A 24446-nucleotide genomic window follows, 5' to 3' on the forward strand; every position below is an offset into this window, starting at 1 on the left:
CCTAGCCAGAGCAGTTAGACAGGAATAAGAAATAAAAGGCATTCAAATCAGGAAAGAAGAAGTAAAACTGTCTCTATTTGAAGATAATATGATATACAGAAAACCTTAGAGAATCCACTAAAAACTATTAGAAGTAATAAATGAATTCAGTGAAGTTGTAAGATACAAAATTAAAATACAAAACTCAGGTGGATTTCTATATACTAATAATGAACTATCAGAAAAAGAAATTAATAAAATAATTCCATTTGCAATTCCATCAAAAAGAATTAAATACCTTGGAATAAGTCTTACTGAAGACAATACCTTGGAATAATAAAATCTGTAAGACACTGATGAAAGAAATTGAAGACACAGATAAGTGGAAAGATATTCTATACTCATGGATTAGAGGAATTAATATCATTAAAATTAAATGCCCATACTTTGCAAATACTAAAAAATCTACTGGCACTTTTCACAGAAATAGAAAAACAATCCTAATTTTTTTTTTGAAATCACAGAAGACTCTAAATAACCAAAAGAATCCTGAGAAAGGGGAACAAAGCTGAAGGCATCACTCTGCCTGAATTCAAGTGATATTACAAAGCTGTAGGAATCAAAACAGTATCGTATTGACATTAAAAAAAAAAAAAACAGATGCATAGATCAATGGGACAGACTAGAGAGCCGAGAAACTGATGTATATATGGTTAATTAATTTATGATAATGGAGACAATGATGTACAATGGGAAAAAGGTTGTCTCTTCAATAAATGTTGTTAGGAGAACTAGATGGTTACATGTAAAAAAAATGAAACTAGGCCCCTGTCTTACATCGTTCACAAAAATCAACTAAGAATGGATTAGAGACTTGATCACGAGACCTGAATCCATAAAATCCTTAGTGGAAAATATAGATGGCAAGCTCCTTGACGTTGGTCTTGGCAATGACATTTTTGGATTTGACACCAAAACAACAAAAGCGAAAATGAACAAGTGGGACTACATCAAACTAAAAGTCCTCTGCACAATAAAGGAAACCATCAGCAAAGTGAAAAAGCAACCGACTGAGTGGGAAAAAATATTTGCCAATCATACATCATCTGCTAAGACGTTAATATCAAAATATATAGAGAATTCACACAACTCAGTAGTAAAAAAAAAAATAGTGCAATTAGAAATGGACAGAGTCCAAAAAAAAAAAAAATGGGCAGAGGAACTGAATAGGCATTTTTCCACAGAAAGCATGTATATGGTTAACAGGCACGTGAAATGGTGCTTGACATCACTAATCATCAGGGAAATGCAAATTAAAACTGCAGGGAGGTAGCCCCTCACACCTGTTCCAGTGGCCGTTACCAAATGGAGAGGAGATAATGAGTGTTGGTGAGAATGTGGAGAAAGCGAACACTTATTTACTGTTGGTGGGCATGTAACTGGCACGGCCTCGAAAAATAAAAAATAGAATTAGCGTATGATCTAGCAATCCCACTTAGAGGCACACATCGAAGGAAGTGGAAACAGGGTATGGAAGGAATCTCTGCACGCGCACGGTCATTGCGGCACTGAGTGAATACGGATGCTTGGATCGACACACATGCACACCGAGGAATCTTCTCAGCCATAAGCGAGAGGAGCTCGTGACGTTTGTAATAACGTGAATGGAACTTGAGGGTGTTAAGTGAAATAAGCCAGAGAGAGAAAAGTACTACAGTGCATCACTTATATGTTGAGGTTTTTCTCCTAAATCTGGGAAATGAACAAGGGGGAGTGGAAGGGGAGGTGGGCGGGGGGGTTGGGGTGACTGGGTGACGGGCACTGAGGGGGGCACTTGGCGGGGTGAGCACTGGGTGTTATGCTGTATGTTGGCAAATTGAATTCCAATAAAAAATTTTTTTAAAAATTAAAAAAAAAAAGAAAAAAATCTGATTGCCCTGACCTGGGTGGGTGGGGATGGCAGGGGAATAACCAAGAGGCTGGTGAAAGTCTTCAGACTTTGAGCTGTAAGATGGATGAGGTCTGAGGATCTAATATAAAACATAAGGACTATAATTGATAACACTGTGCTGCATAATTAATTTTTGCGAAGAGAGTAGAACTTAAGTGTTCTCACCAAAACCAACCCCGAACCCAAAGGAGAAATGATAACTATGTGACGTGAGGGATATGCTAATTAGCTGGGTGGGAAGAGTACTTTCGCGAGGTATATCAGATCATCTCAACGTACACCTTAAATACCTTACAGCTTGGTCAATTCTTCTTCAAAGAAGCTTAAATAAAAAGATCTATTGTTTGAGGAATGGAGTCATAGGGGCTGTTTGTTATCACAGCGTGATGTCACCTATCTTGACTGATACACTGATCTTACGTATTCAGACTGGGAATCTGGCTTAGCCTGTCATCAAGTGGAGCCATGCTCACCTCGATTTTCATGAATTATGTGCCAGGTCACGGCGCACTCCTTCAGATTCTCAAATAATTGGTGATATTTCCCCCTACACACCTATTTTCAAAGTGTTTCTTAAGCTGACCTCAGGCATATTTGAGAACTCGGATCATATGCAAATACAAACATTTATACCTTCATTCTCACAATATTTAGGCTTAGCCCTGTCCATTTTTTCTGTTGCTCTGGCAAATACCAGTAACAGCTTTTAAGATGAAGAATTTTTTAAGTCCAAATTTTGTAGTTATATAAAAATGAGAAAGTTCAAAAGAAAAAATGCTGTCATTTCTCCCACCGTCTGAAGCATTTTCTAGAGCCCTACATTTCCTCCTATTCCTTGCGCATAAAACTTTACATTGCTTGTCATAGTTTACAAAGAACTTGTAATTTTCTCCATATTATGTCAAAAATCTCATATTGTTTTATAGACTTCATAATTAACATTTTAATGGGCACAAAATACTCCATTGAAGTTGAATGCCATAATTTATACCACAATTTCCTTATTGAGTTTTTAGGTTGCTTCCATTTTTTAAAAGAAATACCATTGAAATAGATAATTTTAAACAAATATGCCAGACTATATACAGCTAATCAACATTATCGTGTAAATACCTTCCACGTTCAAACACGTATTCTAACACGGGTGCCATTGATGTAAACATTTCTGATGCTTTTTTTGGAGACTGTCCTCAGATCGAATTGATCAGCTACACTTTTAAAAGTTTCATTATTTTATAACAAATCTTGGCTTTGGATCCTAGATCATTTGTTCTGTTGTTCCTATTTTGGCCATTTCCAACAATCAACTCTAATTTTAAAATACCTAATTTTGGTTCCATTATGACCATTTGGAAGGCTGCCAAAATATTCTGAAGGCAATTTTAGAGGACAAAGTCCCAAAAATGTTTAGAGCATTGGGCAATTATTGCGATAACCATGCAGCTTCGCATAGTGATGGCTTTGGAGGGCTAATTCTCCTCTTGTGTGAATTTGGGTGGGTTTGTTATATATTCATTAAGTCCATAATTCTCATGAAACAAATATTGTCCCAAATAATGTCACTGTCTTAAGGGCTGGGGTTTCTTTCATAGAACCTGTAATCGTGTCTTGCACATAATACACACGTGTGTATGTTTGTGACAGATTCCCTAGCAATGAGTACTCGGTCGAGAATACACCTTTTCCATTGGCAAAACAGCTATTTTTGAATAAACTCTTCCGATGAAGGCTTGAGCTCTCCAACACGTGGACCAGCAATATCTGCATCGCAGTATGATGTCACCTATCTTGACTGATACGCTGATTTTACATATTCAGATTGGGGATCTGGCTTAGATCCCTGGGAATTTGTTAGAAATGCATGTTCCTTGGCCCTACTCTGCACCTCCTGAGTCGCAGATTCTGGATGTTGAGCTGGATGATTTGTGTTTTATCAAAACCGCCGCGTGATTCTGACACATGATGCATGATCAATGAATAATAATGTCTGGGAAAAACGACATAGAGTTCCGAGGAGATAGTATTATGAAGAGAGAAAATTGGTGTCAGAAGCCACAGGTAGGAAAATTCTGTTTTCTGAGCACGTATTCTGGACTGAAAACTGTGCTAGCACACGGGGTAGACAAGAGCAACAAAGATAATGTCTTTGTTGTCGTAGAGCTGATGGTCTGGAACAGATAAAGGATGAATAATGGGTATAAAATATGTGAAGAGTTACAATGCCCTGTGCTAGTTCAGTACAGGAGTGTACGTAAAATCCGGGTGGTGATGTGGGTGGCTTATCATTCGTGAGCACCAAGTTACGTGGCAGGCCCGGTGCAAGAGCTCTACGTCGCAAGGTGGCAGCTTTCTCAGTCTGCCAGCAGGAGGGATGTGCACGAGTAAGAGGTGCTGTGTGGCTTGAATATGCTCCCTTGAACCCGGAAAGAGAAGCGTGGTGTCCACGTCCACTCCTCTCGCCCAGAGCACTGGAGCTCTTCGTGAAGCTGCACCGTCAGTTCCCTCCAGACACGGCCCGTGGGCGCCTGTCTCCAAGTGGATGCGAAGACTGACTAAGATAACGCGTGAGATTGTCTCGCTCAGCGTGTGGCTCAGTGTCCAACAGCCAGTGATGTCTTCATTGCTGTCGACGGTGGTCACCCTCATCACCACAGCATCGCCATCAAAGTCAGGGTCGTTGCTGCCTGAGTGGCACGTGGCAGGAGCTGTGGGCGCCCGAGCTTAGAGGACGGCCCTCAGCAGCCTGCAGGGTCCACTCTGCTTTGTCGGCGTCTCGCTGTGACGCCGTGGCTCCGTCTCTGAGCTGCAAGGTGGGAGAGTAAGAGCACTTACCTCGTGGGTCACAGTGACTGGAAATGAGCTCATGTAGGTAGAGCACACCCCAGGCCTGTAGCAAACGCTCCGTAAACGCGATGGGGGGGATGTTCCACGGGGATGTCCCACGGGCTGCTCTGTCACAGTTAACTTCTCTTTATGGCACGTTGTGATTTTTGATGGAAGCTCTATGCTGTAGAGGCCCGTGCGATAAGAATACCACTTTCTTAAATCTGTAGGGTTTAATACTCCTCTACTTGAGTAAAGGCCCATTTGTGGTGCCTAAAAACAAGGGGGTGGGTGGGAACTAATACCAAAATAAAGCTTAGAAAGGGCCAAGGGGAAAAAAAATTAAAGCAAAGGGCAGGGCATCTATTTTTACTTTATGGAAATTTCTTGTTTAAGCAAATTTGCTGATAATGATGCACAGATGCTGTTTGTAGAGGTTATTTTCCTCCTTTGAAGCATCTGAGTGCCGATTTCCTATCTGTGCCAGGAGTCTCTTCTGAATTAACTCGGTGCCCCGCCACAGCATTGTGGGAAAGAGATCTCCTGTACAGCGATGCTGAAGATCGGAGGACTAAAGCAGGTACCTCTGGCCTGTGAGGCTGAGAAGATGCACACAAATACGAATAAACAGCTAAAACACTCCCAGATGCTTGGAAGTCCTTGAGCACAAATGCGACTGACATCAAGAAAATATTAGCTTTGGAACTCCGCCGGGATGGCACATCGACGGGCCGGCACCGCGCCGCATTCAGCTGCAAGTGTTTCATGTAATTGATGGTGGAAGAAGAGAAAATTTCAACAGATATTTTTCTGTTAATTTGCCACAGGTGCCCAAACGCCTGTGACCTAGTATTGCAGGGATTCAAACTGCCACCGTGATAGCGTCAGGCTTGGCTTCCAGGTTATTTTACAGAGATTTTCAAGAATTTAATTCTGCTTATTGGTAATGTTGCCGTTCACGTGATTACAGCCTCACAGGATGAGTGTAGTTTCTCAAAGAATCAAGTGGATATTAACTTAATTTATATCCCTGCAGATTCGTGTCCAATTTTTATCGTCTGCAGTCAGTGTTGGGCTTTTTTATTTCAACTTAACATTATTTCATCTACATGTTTCCATGTATTGCTTTTGGCCATTTACGTGCCATGCCAGTCTTTCATTTTCCTGCTACCTCTGCTCGATTGTTTCTAGATTTTTACATTTATACACAGAGCTGCAGGAAATATAGAAATTGTTTATTTTTTATTTTTTAATATTGCCAAAGTGTGTGTTCTCCAAAGCAGAATAAGCAAACAAAGTAAGAAGTATTATAGTTCTTGCTACATACGGGAGATCACGCTCCAGAAAATATTAAACAGATTTAACAATACCATCGGCGAGGAGTGAATGTATACTTTTGCCTATAATTTACACAATATTGGATTTTATTTTATGTAATGGCTTTTTGAAATACAAGTGTCATAAAATTTTACCATCTTGCCCCCTTTAAGTGTACATCTTAGTGGTACTAGACACGTTCATAATGTGCAACTTCGGAACCATCCATCTCCATGACTCTTTCATCCTGCAAAACTGAAATTCCACACCCATCGAACAGTAACTCCTCTTTTTTCCACTTCCCACCAGCCCCTGGAAACCCCCATTCTACTTTCGGCCTCTGTAATTTTGATTACTCTAAGTACCTCATATAAGTGGAATCGTATGGTATTTGTTTTTCTGTGACTGCCTCATTTCACTTAGCGTAATGACCTCAATGTTTCTCCGTGTTGTACCGTCAGTCAGAATTTCCTTCCTTTTTAAGGCTGAATAATGTTCCATCATATATTTATGCCTCGCTTGTTTATCAATTCATCCACTGATGAACACTAGGGTCGCTTCCACGTTTCAGCTATCGTCAATAATGCTACTATGAACATGAGTGTGTATCCTTGAGACTCTGCTTTTAATTGTTTTAGATATATGGCCAGAAGTGGAATTGCCAGATCATATGATAATTCTACTTTTAATTTTTTAAGGAACTACCATACTGTTTCCCAAAGAGTCTATTTTATATTTCCCATCATAGTGCACAAAGGTTCTAATTTCTCTGCCTTCTTACCAACACCTGTTATTTTCTGTTTCTTGACAGTAGACATCCTAATAGGTATAAGGTGCTTTCTCATTAGTTTTGATTTGCATTTCCCTAATGATTAGTGATGCTGAGCATCTTTCCGTGGGCTTATTGGCCACTTGTATATTCTCTCTGTTGAGATGCTTATTCAAGTCTTTGCGCACTTTCAAATTGGGTTGTCTGGCTTTTGTTGTTCAGCTTTTGGAGTTCTCTAATTATTTTGAAGTTTAACCCCTTACCAGAGATATGATTTGCAAACATTTTCCATCATTACGTGTGTTGCCTTTTTACCTGTTGATATTGCCTTTTAATGCACAACATTTTCTAATATTCATGAAGCCTAATTTGTCTATTTTTTCTTTTGTTGCCTTTGCCTTTGATGTCATTCCAAGAAATCATTGCCGAATCTAATGTCATGAAGCTTTTGCCCTACATTTTTCTTCTAAGGGTTTTAGAGTTTTAGATCTTTCATCTTTGATACATTTTGAGTTGATTTTTGTGTATCATATTAAATAAGGGTCCAACTTTGTTCTTTTGCATGTGGATATCTAGTTTTCCTGGCACCATTTGTTGAAAAGTCTGCCCTTTTCTTATTGGAAGGTCTTTGCACCTGTCAAAAATCCCATATATCAAAGGGTTTATTTTTGGGCTATTTTATTTCATTGGTCTATGCATCTGTCTTTATCTTTATGCAAGTATAACACTATTTTGCTTGTGGTAGCTTTGTGGTAAGTTTTGAAATCAGAAAGTGTGAGTCATCCAGCTTTGTTCTTTTTCAAGATTATTTTGGCTATTAAGCATCTTTTGAGACGCCATATAGATTTTAAGTTTTTTTTTTTTTTCTATTTCTGCAAAACATGTCTTTGGGATTTTTGGTAAGGATTGCATTGAATCTGTAGACTGTTTCGGTGAATATTGACATATTAACAGTACGAGTCTTCCAATCCAAGAACATGGAACATGTTTTTGTTTATTTATATTACCTTTAATTGCTTTCAACAGTGTTTTGTAGTTTTCATTGTACAAGTCTTTCACCTCCTTAGGTTAAGTTAATTCCTATGTATTTTAGTCTTTTCAAAGCTATTGTAAATGAAGTTGTTTATGTAGCATCCATTTCAGATTGTTCATTTTTCATGTATAGAAATACAAGTGATTCTTATGTGTTAGCTTTGTATCCTGTTACTTGAGTGAGTTTGTTTATTCTAAAAGGTTGTGTGTGTGTGGAGTCTTTAGCCTTTTGTACATATAAGATCACATCACCTGTGAGCAATATAATTTTACTTTTTCCTTTCTAATTTAATACCTTTTATTTCTTTTTTTTTTGCATGAATGAGCATTTATGCAAGAACTTATAGTACTTCTGTTTTGAACAGAAGTTGCAAAAGTTAGCATCCTTACAGTATTCCTGATTTCAGAGGAAAATCTTTCAGTTTTTCACCATTGAGTATGTTTGCTGTGGGTTTTTCATATATGACTTTAATTATATTAAGGTAATTTCTTTATATTTTTAGTTTTTTGACTTTTTATCATGGAAGGGTCTTGAAATTTGTCACATGCTTTTTCTTCATTACTTAAGATGATTATGTTTCCCTCCCTTAATACTGTTAATGTGGTAAATTACATTGATTGATTCTTTATGTTGAACCATCTTTGCATTCTAGGAATAAATTCCACTTAGTCATGGCATATAATCCTTTTAATATGCTACTGTTTGCAAGGATTTTGTTGAGTATTTTTACATCAGTATTCCTAAGGGTTATTAGTCTATAGTTTATTTCCTTGTGGCGTCCTTGCCTGGTTTTGGTATTAGGGGAATGCTGGCTTCATAGAATGAATTAGAAAGTAATCCCTATTTAATTTTTTAAAAAAGTTTAAGAAGGGTTGCTGTTAGTTCTTTAAATGTTAGATAGAATTTGACCATGAAGCCATCATGTCCAGGACTTTTCCTTGTCAGGAGATTTTCTTGATTACTGTTTCAGTTTCCTTACCAGTTACATATATATTCAGATTTTCTATTTATTCATGATTTAAAGTTGGTAGGTTTTGTGTTCCTAGAAATTTTTCCATTTCATTTAGGTTATCCAATTTATTAGCATATAATTGTTCATATACTCTCTTATGGTCCTTTTTTTAAAAAATTTCTGTGGAATTGGTAGTAATGTCCTCAATTTTATTGCTCATTTTAGTAATGTGACTGTTCTCTCTATATTTCTTAGTCCACCTAGCTAAAGGTTTGTCAATTTTGTTGATATTTTCAAAGAACCAACTTTTGGTTTTATTGATTTTTCTGTTGCTTTTATATTCTCTGTTTCATTTATCTCTGCTCTAATCTTTTTATAAAAAAAAATATATATCTGTTCTAGGGATCCCTGGCTGGCTCAGGGGATCCTTGGGTGGCTCAGCAGTTTAGCACCTGCCTTCAGCCCAGGGCATGATCCTAGAGATCTGGGATTGAGTCCCACATCGGGCTCCCTGCATGGAGCCTGCTTCTCCCTCTGCCTGTGTCTCTGCCTCTCCTCCCTCTCTCTCGAATAAATAAATAAAATCTTTTTAAAAAAATTAATAAAAATCTCTGTTCTAATCTTTATTTACTTTCTTCCACTAGCCTTAAGTTCAATTTGTTCTTCTTATTCTATTTCTGATTCCTTAAGTTTTAAAGTTAGGTGGTTGATTTTAGATCCTTCCTGTTTTTTGATTTATCACTACAAACTTTCCCCTCAGTGGTGCTTTTGCTGCACTCTATATGTTTTGGCATATTGTGGTTTAAAATTTTTTTTCATTCACATCTGAGTATTTTATAATTTCCCTTGTGATTTCTTCTTTGATCCACTGGCTGGTTAAGAGTGTGCTGTTTAGTTTCCACAAATTTATGAATTTTCATTTTCCTTCTGTTATTTTTCTAACTCCATTCTGTCGTGGCCAAGGATGATGCTTTGCATGATATATATATACCTTTTTAAATCTGTTGGGACTCACTTTATGGCCTAACACCGTCTATCCGGAAAACATTCCATGTGTGCTTGAGAAGAACGTGTGTGCTGTTGTTGGATAGAATGGTCTGTTAGATCAGGTGGGTTTATTGTATTAAGTCCTCTCTTTCCTGACTTATCTTCTGGTGTTTTGTGAAACGGAGGTATTCACAAAATGACTTCTAAAGGCCGAAGGAGACATGAAAGCAGAGAAAAAAATCGAGAAGTCCAGCTTGATGAGAAATAGTTTATCATCAAGGGGACTTATGAACAGAAGTATATTTTGAGTGGATGCATAGGGGTATGAAGTGGCATTTCATTGTGGTTTGGATTTGCATTTTCCTTATGTCTAATGATATTTAGCATCCTGTTATGCACTATCATCTGTTTGTATATTTTACTTGGAGAAAGTCTATTCACATACTTTTCCCATTTTTTAATTAGGGAGATATTTTGCTATTGAGTTTCTAAGAAGTCTGTATATATTTTAGATTCAAGTGCCTTACCAGGTACACAGTTTACAAAATTATTCTCCCATTCTGTGCTTTCACTTTTTAATGATGTCTTTTGAAATACAAAGGTTTACAATTTTGATGGTTCAATTTATCTATTTTTCCTTTGGTTGCTTATGATTTTGAGGTATCTGAGAAATAATTTCCTTCCCCAAGGTCATGAAGTTTTATGATTTTAGCTTTTACATTTAGGTCTATGATTAAATTTTTAAAAGATTTTATTTTTATTTATATCTTTATTTTTATTTTTTTAGAGGTGGGGGAGAGAGAGTGTGTATCTGAGTGGGGGGAAGGGGCCGAAGGAAGAGGGAGAGAGAGAATCTTAAGCAGGCTACACACCCAGCACAGAGCTCAGTGCAGGGCTTGATCTCACAACCTTGGATCATGACCTAAGCCAAAATCAAGAGTTGGACACTTCACCAAATGAACCACCCAGGTTCCCCCTGTGATTAAATTTTTAATTGATTTTTATATATGTATGATATATGGGTGCAACTTTTTTCTCTTACTGTGGATATTTGGTTGGCCCCAGCACCATTTCTTTGAAAATACTTTTCTATTCCATTGAATTTTCTTGGCACCCTTGTTGAAAATGAACTGACTATTCTTGTAAGGGTTTATTGTTGGACTTTAAATGATATTTTATTGATGTGTGTCTATCCTTATACCACTGCTACACTATCTTGCTACTATAGCCATTTATTTATTTATTTATTTATTTATTTATTTATTTATGTATTTATTTATTTATTTATTTATTTAATTTAATTTTATTTTATTTTATTTTATTTTATTTTATTTATGAGCAATACAGAGAGAGAGAGGCAGAGACACAGGCAGAGGGAGAAGCAGGCTCCATGCAGGGAGCTCAATGTGGGACTCAATCCTGGGTCTCCAGGATCAGGCCCCAGGCTGAAGGTGGCACTAAACCACTGAGCCACCAGGGCTGCCCCGCCTTTTTTAATCATAAAGGAGTATTAGATTTTGTCAATATTTTTTCAGCATCTATTGAGATGATCATGCACCGTTTGTCCTTTTGTATTTTATATGATATATTACATTGATTGATTCTCGGATGATAACCAACTTTGCATTTCTGGAATAAATCCCTCTTGGTCATGGTGTGTAATTCTTTTTATTGGTTGCTGGCATCAGTTTGCTTATATTTTGTTGAGGATTTTTTTGCATTTATATTCATAAAAGCAATTGGTCCATAGTTTTCTTTTCTTATAATATCTTTGTCTGGTTTTGATATCAGTAATGGCAACCTTATAGATTAAGTTGGGAAGTAGTCCCTTATAGTTTTTGGAAGAATTTGTAAAGAATTGGTATTACTTTTTCAACATAATTGTTTTGATTTATTTTACAGCTTCCTTTATAGTTAAATTGCAGGTATGGTTATAAATGGGAGCAGGAAGGTGGTGTTCAATGCTGATCATCACCTGTAGAACAATTGACAGTGAAAGTACAGGACTCCAACTAAAAGTGTCGAGTCCTTATTCTACCTACTTCTACTAAACGGTGCTAGGATTGCATTACTGGAGGACACTCTTAATTGCAGAAACAAATTATAAAAGCTTTTATATCTTGAATTCAGAACCATAGTTGGAAGATGCTTTTGGTGCTATTTTCCTCATTGGAACCATGGGTACATGCCAAACTTACTATCCCCACTTTGAAAACTCTGACCTCTAACTTATTGGCACAAATTTGTTCAGAAACATAATTTATCTTTTGATGGACACCGAGGCTCCTTCCACAGTTTGGCTATTGTGGACATTGCTGCTAGAAACATTGGGGTGCAGGTGTCCCGGCATTTCATTGCATCTGCATCTTTGGGGTAAATCCCCAACAGTGCAATTGCTGGGTCGTAGGGCAGGTCTATTTTTAACTGTTTGAGGAACCTTCACACAGTTTTCCAGAGTGGCTGCACCAGTTCACATTCCCACCAACAGTGTAAGACGGGTTCCCCTTTCTCCACATCCTCTCCAACATTTGTGGTTTCCTGCCTTGTTAATTTCCCCATTCTCACTGGTGTGAGGTGGGATCTCATTGTGGTTTTGATTTGTATTTCCCTGATGGCAAGTGATGCAGAGTATTTTCTCCTGTGCGTGTTGGCCATGTCTATGTCTTCCTCTGTGAGATTTCTCTTCATGTATTTTGCCCATTTCATGATTGGATTGTTTGTTTCTTTGCTGTTGAGTTTAATAAGTTCTTTGTAGATCTTGGAAACTAGCCCTTTATCTGATACGTCATTTGCAAATATCTTCTCCCATTCTGTAGGTTGTCTTTGAGTTTTGTTGACTGTATCCTTTGCTGTGCAAAAGCTTTTTATCTTGATGAAGTCCCAATAGTTCATTTTTGCTTTTGTTTCTTTTGCCTTCGTGGATGTATCTTGCAAGAAGTTCAAAAAGGCCGAGTTCAAAAAGGGTGTTGCCTGTGTTCTCCTCTAGGATTTTGATGGAATCTTGTCTCACATTTAGATCTTTCATCCATTTTGAGTTTATCTTTGTGTCTGGTGCAAGAGAGTGGTCTAGTTTCATTCTTCTGCATGTGGATGTCCAATTTTCCCAGCACCATTTATTGAAGACTGTCTTTCTTCCAGTGGATAGTCTTTCCTCCTTTATCGAATATTAGTTGACCATAAAGTTCAGGGTCCACTTCTGGATTCTCTATTCTGTTCCATTGATCTATGTGTCTGTTTTTGTGCCAGGACCACACTGTCTTGATGACCACAGCTTTGTAGTACAACCTGAAATCTGGCATTGTGATGCCCCCAGCTATGGTTTTCTTTTTTAAAATTCCCCTGGCTATTTGGAGTCTTTTCTGATTCCACACAACTTGGTGTCCATTGAAAGATGAATGGATAAAGAAGATGTGGTTTATGTATACAATGGAATATTACTCAGTCGTTAGAAATGACAAATACCCACCATTTGTTTCGACGTGGATGGAACTGGAGGGTATTATGCTGAGTGAAATAAGTCAATTGGAAAAGGACAAACATATGGTCTCATTCATTTGGGGAATATAAATAATAGTGAAAGAGAATAGAAGGGAAGGAGGAAGAAATGGGTAGGAAATATCAGAAAGGGAGACAGACCATGAAGACTCCTAACTCTGGAAAATGAACTAGGGGTGGTGGAAGGGGAGGAGGGCAGGGGGTGGGGGTGAATGGGTGACGGGCACTGAGGGTGGCACTTGACGGGATGAGCACTGGGTGTTATTCTGTATGTTGGCAAATTGAACACCAATAAAAATGAATTTATTATAAAAAAAGAAACATAATTTAAACAAAACAAATGAGCAAAAGGAAAGAAAAGAGAGAGATTGGAAAACCAAGAAACAGACTCTTAAATATAGAGAACAAACTAATGGTTACTGGAGGGGAGGTGGGTGGAGACATAGGTTAAATATCTGATAGGGATTAAGGAGTGCACTTGTGACGAGCACCAAGGTGTTGTATCGATGTGAGTCACTATACTGTACACCTGAAACCAATATTACGCTGAATGTTAGCTAACCGGAATTTAAATAAAAACTAAAAAAAAGAACCTGTTGAGAAGTGTTACACTGACCTTTTCTTGAGTAAGAGAGTCTGAAAACAAGGAGAGTTTGTTGAATTCCAGACATCATGTAAGGTAATCTGAACAATAAATATTTAAATTGTCTTCCTACATGTTTCAAAATACTTTTGGTTATTAATCACTCTACCAATTCAGTGGGGAAAATTAGCACTGAAGAAATAATAATAACTAATATTTACTAATTAATGATTATAATGTGCCAAATACCATTTTAAATTCTTTACATATATTATTATCCTCCTATCTTATGAAGTCAATACTAATTATTAGTATTATTATACTTAATTATTATTATACTTAATTATTACTTAATAATAATAATTATCATTATCTATTTTATTCACTACTTTACAGTGGAATATTATTCTCTACTTTACAGATGCGGAAATTCAGAAACAGTGAGGTCATGTGGTTTGCTTCCTTTCATGGTAGAGCCAGGATTTGACCTGGGTTATGTGACCTGATAGCCTACCCTGAACCAGAAGTTAGAGTGGATTAGGCATATTCCAGAGCAGAGATTCAGATACTGTATTACAATTTTTGAGTTTTTAAGTCATGTGCCTCTCTCTTGATGAAAACTAATACTTAAGAAATGTTAATACAAGGTGTGTAAGATGGTGCTAAGGATTTGAGATTAGATAGTCTTGCTCTGCAGGGATAATGTAATAGGTTAACAAAATAAATATTTAGCATTTATCAAGTGCTATGTTTCATGTCAAGTGATTCACTTGTATAAATTGAGTGAGTCTGCAAAATAACTCTGTGAATTAAGTATTATCATTATCACTTTAATTTATAGATGAAGCCACTCAAGCAAGTATATATAATTTGCCCGAGGTCAGTTAGCAATAAGTGCCACAGCTGAGATTTGAACCTAGATGGTTTTGCTTCAGAGTCTCTGTTCTTAATCATTTTGCTATGCACTTTCTCTAAGTAAATAGTCAGTCACCAGACATTTTGTCACAAATGTGCAGTCACAGGAAGAAAGCAGTGATAAGATTGGATCATCATGTTTATGCATGTGGAGGCTGGAGCCACTTCTGTAGGAAAGACATGTGTTGTGGCTGAGAGGAGGGCTCTCTGCAAATTTGAGGCAATCTGAAACAAACATGGAGATGGGGAAAGCAAAATTACTTTTAAACAGAAGACTTTTTGCTCCTTAACAGAAGATGGGAATAGACCGAGAGGGTGTGGTGCACACTGAAGCTGTGCCAGCGTGGTCCCGAGGGAGCTGTGGTTTGGGAGGGTTTGGAGTCGTCGTACCTCAGGAGTGAAAAGGGACAGATTGAAAGAGCGATTTTAGGAAATGAGTCTGATAAACTCAATTAGGATGCATAGAGGTTGTTAGAAAACAATACATTTATAGAAATTTTAATTACGAGTGTTTTGAGTAATCTAAGAGCATCTGGAAATTACCAGGAAAAACTTGAGTGTTCGGGTAATTCTTTTTTTAGTGCCAAAATTATAATAGTTTTCTTTTTCTTGTGGCAGTGACATCAGAGATTGGGGTTTATTCAGCACTTTTCTTCATGGGAACACAAATATTTCCCATTGTTGTAGAGTTTTCCTGTAGAGCATTCCCCCACCAAAGCAGGGCTACGTGTTCGGATCCGTGTTTGAGTGGGAAGCGGGTATCCGCAGAGCCAGTCGGTGACCAGAGAGCTGGATGCATGTGGGCAGCTTTCTTCCAGATGTGTGGGTCTTCTGGTCTGCAATCCTGGTGGACTTCTGAGTTTCTTTGTCTCCTCAAACACGTGTTCCCTCACCTTTTGGTTGGGAAGGCATTGTTAATGTCTTTTGAGTTTGAGGCAATTTGCAACTTTAAAGGATCATCAAATCATGATAAATCTCACATAATGTTTTCAATGAGTTGATTGTTAAGTTGTAGTTTCTATTTTTACCGAGAAGAAAAATTATATTTATATCAAAAATGAATAAACTAATATTGCCCGCCCATCCTATTTCTCATGTGCAAACAAGGATCAGTGAGAGTCAAATGCCAACTACAGAGACTTAAAAAAATACGCTTGGTCCATTTCTACTTTTAAGGTAACCTGGTGGTTTCTTTTCTTAAGTCCCCACACAGGTATTCAGGAATATCAGGATGGTGTGCCGAAAATCCCAACAGCTTGTATTACGGTGGAAGATGCAGAGATGATGTCAAGAATGGCTTCTCGTGGGAACAGAATTGTTATTCAGCTGAAGATGGGAGCAAAGAACTACCCAGACGCTGATTCCTTCAACACTGTAGCAGAGATCATTGGAAGCAAATACCCAGAGCAGGTGAGTGAAGGAGGTGCATAGGCTGTCTGGGAATAGGGTTTTGTGGCCAAGTATCAGCTTTTAGAGATGGTTGGGAAAAGAGAGAACATGAATCTACAGAGATGGTCCTTATAAGCTCATTGAAGGCAGGACGCACACACACACACACACACACACACACACAGGTATTTCCCACCAAAAGTTTTACAACAAATTGAAGAGTGAAATAGGATCCATGGTATGGGAATTCACCCTCTGAGTAGCGGCTCACACACAGACACACACATATATACATGTGTACATATATATATATATATTAATAGATATTATTTTAAAAATATTTTATTTATTTATTCATGAGAGACACACAGAGAGAGGCAGAGACACAGGCAGAGGGAGAAGCAGGCTCCATGCAGGGAGCCCGACATGGGACTCGATCCCGGGACCCCAGGGTCACGCCCTGGGCTGAAAGTGGCACTAAACTGCTGAGCCACCCGGGCTGCCCTAGTTATTATTTCTTAAGGCTTCTAGTCCTGGGCAGGGGAGTTTAGGATTACCTGTGACCAGTCATCTGGGTGAGTGGGCTGCTCTGGCCCTGAGGCTGAGTGGCAAGAAGAGCGTGAGTTATTGGGAACCTTAGTCTGAAGCAGCAGGGGGGGTTTCGAGGCCTGAGCTAAAGTGTTGAAGCCGAGGAGTTCTTGAGCTGTCGCAGCCAGAGGCCTGAGGTAGTGCTGGCTCACACAGCTTCCTAAGGGCCATTGGCATCTTCTGGGTGGGAATGTTCAGGCCTACTCCTAAGCCCGGGTCGATTAAAAAAAAAAAAAAATCAGCTTTATGGAAGTATAATTACCTAAATTTACCAAATTTAAGTGTACAATTCAATGAGCTTTGAAAAATGTATGCAGTAATGTAACCACTACAATGTTCATAATATAGAATATTTTCATCACTGCAAACATCGCCTCATGTCCCTTTGCTGTTTATCTCCTCCTCCACTCCCCTGTCCCCGGTAACTACAGATGTGCTTTCTAGAACCATCATTTTTCCTTCTCTAGAATTTCATAAAAGTGGAATCATAGAATGTGCCGTCTTCCGTGTCTGGCTTCTTTCACTCATATAATGCTTTTTGAGATATGTCCGTGTTGTTTTATCAATTGTCCTATTTCTTTGTATTGCTGCTGAGTGATGTTTGGTTGCATGGATATACCACGATTTGTTATCCACGCAGCAGTTGTGAGACATCTGGGTGGTTTCTAGCCTTTGATTGTTAGGAGTAAAGCTTCTGTGAATACTCTTGTACAAGTCTTCCCATGGACCTATGTTTTCATTTCTCTTTGGGTCAATGCCTAGGAGCAGAATTGCTGGGCCAGCCTGAATTTTAAGCCCGCTGGTCTCCATCAGGATGCTTCAATCTCTGTGTTCTGTGGGAGTAGCATCTTTTCTAGGTGGGTAGTAGATACCAGAGAGTTTCCAAGATGCAAGAGTAAACTTTTACCTCTACCATGGCATTGCATAGCATTGCAGAAGTTGGTTGTGAATACGTCGTTACCAAATATGAGGTAGAAGAAGAACAAAAGTTCTCCCACAAAGAAGTGACAATTGCTTCCACAGAAAGAATGTGGACGAGCGCAGGGAGTCTACGTGACTGTGTCTGGGGGAGGAATCTGCCTCACAGTCTGCTAGAAACCACGGGGAGGGGATGTCCAGACTGTGAGGGGAAGCAGCAAGCGTGTGTTCTTCTCTCCAGGCACGAGGTGCGTTAATGAACCCGAGCAAGCACAGTCCAGCCCTTGCGTGACACTTCCCCGGGTTACCTTCACCACATCCCAGCCCTGTATGTGCTCCTGGTGTCATCTCCCGCCGCAGGTTGCTAATGCCCCAAGCACACCCTCTGTTTCCTTTTTTTCTTGCGTTTCACTAATGCCTGTCCCAGGACTTGGCCTGTCGTAGCTTCTCAAGACATATTTTGCTTTAGTAAAATGAAGACAGGAAGCAAGGTTGGAGAATTTTCTTAATCTCAATTCCATTTGAAATCAAGAGGTTCTCCTGCCCATTTAGAATACTGATCGTCCGTTGGCATGTGGGACATCAGTGCAGCTCTGTATTGTCCAGACCTGCCCTCCTCAACCCTTCGTACGCGATCGCTCGCCTTAGGTTCTTGTCTTGAAAAAAACCGTGTTTACCTGTCAGCACGGTGAGAGCTCTTCACATTATTTTTCATTTTCTCTTCTTTATCGCTGTCCAACAGCCAAGTACCACATCCTATTAAGTCTACTTTCAGCATATTTAAATCTGTTCCATCGTGCCTTTACTGTCATTAGTGTCCTAATTCAGGCCCTTGCTACCCGCCCCCCTCTGATTTTTTTCTTCTTCTGTTCTCTCTATTTCTGTATTTTCTCAATGCAGCTTAGAGCTGCCTTAAAATGCTGATCTCCACCTGTTCTTTCCCTGCTGTCAGACCTCCTCTCCTGTTCCCTATAGGATACAGGTTATGATAAACATAAACACTGAGGTGAGCAGAAGACGGTGGGGGGAGGCAGTTATAGGTAAGAGGAAATTAGGTAGTACCGTCTAGAAACGAGCAGAAAACAAGAGTGAAGGAGCAGAAGGAAATGTCTGATGGTGGTTCAGATGCCAACTAAGAACCATTTTTTCATTGGCTGGTGAGGGAGTCTAGCTCTCCTAATTGCTGGCAAAATTTCCAAAAATCACTCAGCTTTGCTTTTAATTATCAGTACAGTAGTCCCACCTTATCTGTAGCTTCGCCTTCCACTTCTGCCATTTCAGTTAGCCGTGGTCAAGCCAGTCTGGAAGCAGGCGCTCCTTCTTCTGATGGACGATCAGAAGGTCAGCAGTAACTTAAGGCTACACCACATGCCTACGTCACTCCCCTCTCTTTGTCTCGTCACGTAGGCATTTAATCATCACGCATCATCACGAAAAGAAGAGTGAGTACAATACAGTAAGGTACTTAGAGAGGGAGAGAGAGACCACGTTCACCATGACATTTGTTACAGTATGTTGTTATAATTGTTCTATTTTATTGTAAGTTATTGTTGTTAATCTCTCTGCCTAATTTAGAAGTTAAACTTTGTCATAGGTATGCATGCGTAGGGAAAACCATACTATATATCAGGTTCGATGCTATCCATGGCTTCAGGCATCCACTGGGAATCTTGGAATGGGTCCCCCATGGATAAGGAGGGATCTGCTGTAATGGTGACAGTGACATAAGCATTAGGTTGTTTAGGCTGACGGTTTAGGTTGACTAACTTCTCTCTGACACGTCTTCCTTTCCCTGCTCCATGTCCTACTAAAGAAGAATGTTAAATTTTGCTGAGCAAATTACTTGCAATGGGAATTATCTTTAAAAAGAAGAGTTTTGCAATTACTCTTATTCTGCTTGCAGGTCAAAGATCCTGGGTGACTTGAAGGGAGGCTAACATGCACGCAGTGGCTGACAGACACTCTTCAGTGCCAACACCCAGCACAACCCCTTACATCTCATTATTCATACAGAGCACCTTAATGAAAGGAAAGCAATTAGCACATAAAGAATCTTCTGATTTGGCCCAAGAACCACGGACAAGGTGTGGTGATTTTCAGCTCTTAGAAAAGCGTGTATGTGATTGATGAAGCATTAACACATTTCAAAACCCTATCGCGTAGTTCAGCCGTAAGCCATAAGTACTGAATTAACCTTAGGCTTTTAGAAAACGCCAGTAATACAAATACTTTGTTGAGCTTCAATATGTGAAAATGGCAGAGTAGGGGTATTATGCACATTAACCCTACCCTCTTCCCAAAGATCCCAAAATGACACGCTTTGGTTTCCTCCCAGTCCACTATTCTCTTTGCACTTTGACCTGCTCAGAAACTGCTCTTCTGTGATGAGGGCATGTTGTGGAGGCTTCAGCAGAGCTTGAGGAGATGAATTTCATCAGTGGAAAATGGTCCTCTGGAAGCTTTGACTTTAGGCCTCTGAACTCCTTCCCATCGGATAGCTTTACTCCTGGGAGACCGTGCCAGCTTGGAGGCCCATCCGTGGTCGAGGACGACGAGTCTGAGTAAGCAGGGACAGGAGCACTTTGACTTCTGAGCTGATCCGTTCCAGTGCTACGTAGCAGTAGTATGTCTGTTCTCCATTTATTAAGGAACTAATTTGCATTGAAAAATTCGTAGGAAACTTGTTGCCATCCATGAATAGGTCTCGTTTTTTTGGTTAAGTCAATAGAGGTTACCCTAGCACTTAAAATAGTCTTGGAAGGGGCAGGGAGGTAGGGGTCTTAGCAGATCCTGCACCAATTCCCTGATCTTCAGATGAGGAGACTGAATCCACAAGCGATTCATCCCAGTGGACACAGCAAATGCTTGACAGGAATGCGTCTGGAATGTGACTCCAGATATCCTGACTCCCGCTTCTTTCACTCTCAAAGTTAGCCCATCGTGCCAGGCCACACCTTAGCTGGATCGAGTGTGAATCCGAGAGACATAGGTCAATTCAGGATACAGGCAGTGCCAAGTCATTACACAGGAGAAATTTTGTCTTCCTGTCATGCTTTTTTCTCCTGACGTCTCCTTCCTAGGTACGAAGAGCTCTTACAGATCTTGCCCGTCGTTGTCGCAGAGTTTTCTGAGAGGTCTCATAAGAGTCATGACTTGGGCGAGCCGCCTATGCTGTGTCCACTCTTCTATGCATCTCCGGCAAGTCTTGCTTGAGTCTCATCCCTCCTTAGCTCCTTGTCACTTTGGAAGAGGATCCGATACGTAAACTTCTACGGCATTAATTCTTGATGAGGCCCTGATCCTCCATGTCTCCGTTCATACTCCTCCTCTCTCCCCAGTCGGGTAATCAGGTGTTTCTGTTTTAACCGAGGATCGTAGACAAAGCCAAAGTAGATCTGCTACCAAGCGCATCGTTTTGAAAACAAAAAACAAAAAAACAGCTTTTTATTTTGTAGTGATTTTAGACTCAACGAGCAGTTGCACAGAAAGTGCTGAGAGTTCAGGTGGACCCTCTGACCAGCTTCCCCAGTGAGAAGACCTTACGTAACCATAGTAACCTGAACCTGGTGAAGACCGTGTACTCCTGAGACTGAGCTGTTTCCTTGTAAAGCAGGGACTTCCCTGTGGGCATCCTCTGTGGAACAGCCTTTGTAGGGGGGACCCTGTCCTGATATCGGCCCGAATAGCACTTTCCTGGCCTTACTTTATGATGCTTCTGGGGTACTTTGCTCAGACAAACAGGCAAACACAGAAGGAGGGTCGTGCTCACACTCACCTGACAAGGGCCGATTGCCCAACACTAAGGACTCAGGCACCTGTAGGACAGACCCTCTCGTGGTAACAGATACTCCAGTGTTGACGCTTGGGGCTGGCCCATTTCTTTTGCTCTTCAGTGATTTCCTAGGGCTTCTTCTGAGGTTTTGGCTGGGTATGTGATATTTTTTCAATGTTAACATATTCCAGAAGTCTTCTGAGGGAATTGTGCAAGGAGAAAAAAAAAAAAAAAAGGCACTTCAGATTTTTTTTTTTTTGGTTGATGATATCCAAACCCATTTTGATAAAGCTTTGATGAATGAAATTGTTTTTTTATACATGCATTTTTCCTATAGCAGTTATTTTCATGGATTCAAAGAACAATTTCGGTTTCATGTAAAGTATTATTTCGAATATAATGCGGCACCATGCAGGCTAGTAGGAAACATTGGGATGAAAGCTCTAGTTTGTTAACTGGATGGCTCACTTTTTCTTTGTGTGTGTATATGTGTGTGTGTGGGGGGTAGGGTTTCTTAATATCTACATTATTGACATTTTGGGCCAAATAATTATTTTTTTAATATTTTTATTTAAATTCAATTAGCCAGCATATAACACATTATTAGCTTCAGATGTAGAGATCAGTGATTCATAGGTTGCGTCTAACACCCAGTGCTCATCACATCTTGTGCCCTTGTGCCTCCTTAATCGGGCCAAATAATTCTTTGTTGTGGAGATCTGCTCTGTGTGTTGTAGAATATTTAGCAGCATCCCCGGCCTCTCCCCCACACCCTATAACCATGACTGTCAAAACAACTCCAGACACTGCCAAATGTGCAGGACAGAAGTCACCCCAGACTGAGAATCGCTCATGCGGAAGGAGCACAGCGTGTTACCATGCCTTGGTGCTGATTTTATTTCTGCCACAAACAGGCTGAGTGACCTTGGCCCGCTCAGTCCTTCAACTATACAATGAGGGGCTTCGTCTGGAAAAACTCGAAGGTCGTTTCCAGCCTTAAAATTCCATTATTATTATTATCAGTTTTTAAATTCCGTTATTAAAAAAGAAATACTTGGATGTTATCACCGGACTAATGGCACCCACGTTGTGTGCTGTTAAATACTAACGAGACGAAGCAGAGCCCTTTCAGTGAGCTCGCACGCTGGGAGCGGTGTCGGTAAGTGTTTCGTTTGTTTGTTTAACATTCTGTGTTCAAACACGGTGAGGAACTCTCCTATTGAAAAAGTTAAATTAACTCCTTTTGCAGGGGGCACTTCTTATGCCTTTACAGTGCTGAGGTACTCTGGGAACTTGGAAAAGGTGGTTTTGCAATATTCCCCAAACCTTTTGAGAAACAGTAGGTTAGAGGCATAAGATTCACTGAGCACCTTACGTTTTACTTTTTTTTTTAAATTTATTTTTAAAAAATATTCATTCATTAATACAACACGAATCTATTGGGTACCCAGCACGTGTGGGCGTGAGGGTTATAGCAGCAGTGCCAGGTGGGCAGCCTAGTGCTGCAGTTAGAGACGAGCCCAGCAGAATCCAAGCCCTGCCTCTTACATTTTCTCCGTAGCTTATTTTGTCTCTTTGCCCCTCAATATGTATTAACCTTTTCTGGGGAGGGAAGGGCTTATGCCAAAGCAAGGAGTTGAGGACTGGAAAGGCCCGTCGGAGGGATGAGCGCAGCCTCGGCCTGCCTGCAGGTGCACCCGGGCTTGGTCCTGCGGGCGCAGGAGGCCCCTGAGGCTCCTAGCGGGAGCTTTGCACTCCTGTTCGCCTCGGCTGCTGCACACATTAGGGAAGGGGGAAAAGGGTGCAGGGAAGAAAACTGGCAGAGGTGCTCAAGTTGGGATAAAGGGGAGAAAAAGAAGGAGAAGTGCAGTGTGGGTGGAACCCATCCACTGCTCCTACAGGGCTCCGTGGCGCTCTTACTCTGGGGGGCACGTCGCTCTGCCCCCAGGACACCGGGTGCCCCGCGGGGCAGTGGGGCCAACGCCGGAGCCGGAGGCCGGGGCACCCTCCTGGGGAGACCCCGCTGCCGGCCATAGCACCCTGGGTGGCCCTGACACGTTAGGCGGGCTCGGTTCCACGGGGCCTGGGGCCTGGGGCAGCTCGGGGAGCACCGTTCCTCCTTCCGTAAGGGCACGCGAGGTGACCTCGCATGGCCTCGTCCGTGTACGTATGTCTCTACAAATAAATTATTGAAAATAATTCATTAGCGTTGACGTCGACGTTGTCAAGACCTTGTCGGAGGAATAAACAAAGCCCGACTGACCTGGTGAGCGAGCCATGCCGCGGAGAAGTGACTGGTGACAGGTCGTGCACAAACGCAGCTCCGTCCTGCAGCCCAGTATGTGGTCTCCGATTTGTAAGGCCCCCTTCGTGGGTCCAGCAAGTTGTTTAGCCTGGGCGGGAGCCGTTTCCCTGACTTAAACAGCTGTTTAAACTTTCATAAGCAAAGTAATTATTAAATCTTTCATGAGCATATTGGTTGGAACATTTGTTCACATCTTAACCTCGAGCTGGAAAGTTTTGGGGGGTGGGGTTAAAGATTGGAAGCTGGCAAATTTCATTCTTTTGGGGTTTTTTTTTTTTTCTTTCTTTCTTATTATAAACTTTTTATGGCTTAGAACCAGCCAACCTAAATCATGGAAGGAAAAATACATGTGTGGCAAGCGTGAGGCATTTCATTGTTTATTTTTCAAATTTCTGAAATGTGCTCATAGCTGTGCATGCCTCTGGGCTCGTAAAGACAGCAGTGGAAATAGCCCGAGCCAGACAGGCTGTGGCAGATAGATAGCCACCCAGGTAGACAGGCGCTCCCCCGAGACCACCCTCTCCGGGACTCAGTAAGTCATCCTAGTGGCCCAAATGGGCCTTGCAAGCCAGAGGACACCATCTTTCAGAGATCGGAGCGCGACTCTTTTATTAGTGATGCAGTCATTTAACAATAATCACAAGACGACGAATAATCCACGTTTATGGAG

At 40.5% G+C, this 24446-nt stretch overlaps 1 protein-coding gene across 5 annotated transcripts in view; it reads left to right on the plus strand.

Moving 5' to 3' along the window:
• The window catches only part of CPQ (carboxypeptidase Q), a 339320-nt gene that overhangs the window by 113432 nt on the left and 201442 nt on the right, over positions 1-24446 (plus strand). For all 5 annotated transcript variants that reach the window (XM_038579831.1, XM_038579832.1, XM_038579829.1 and 2 more), the window contains one exon: positions 16007-16214. In XM_038579831.1, coding sequence (XP_038435759.1) covers positions 16007-16214 — 208 coding nt within the window. The remainder of the gene's footprint in view (positions 1-16006; positions 16215-24446) is intronic.

Source organism: Canis lupus, chromosome 29 (genome assembly GCF_011100685.1).
Source record: "Canis lupus familiaris isolate Mischka breed German Shepherd chromosome 29, alternate assembly UU_Cfam_GSD_1.0, whole genome shotgun sequence".
NCBI lineage: Eukaryota > Metazoa > Chordata > Mammalia > Carnivora > Canidae > Canis > Canis lupus.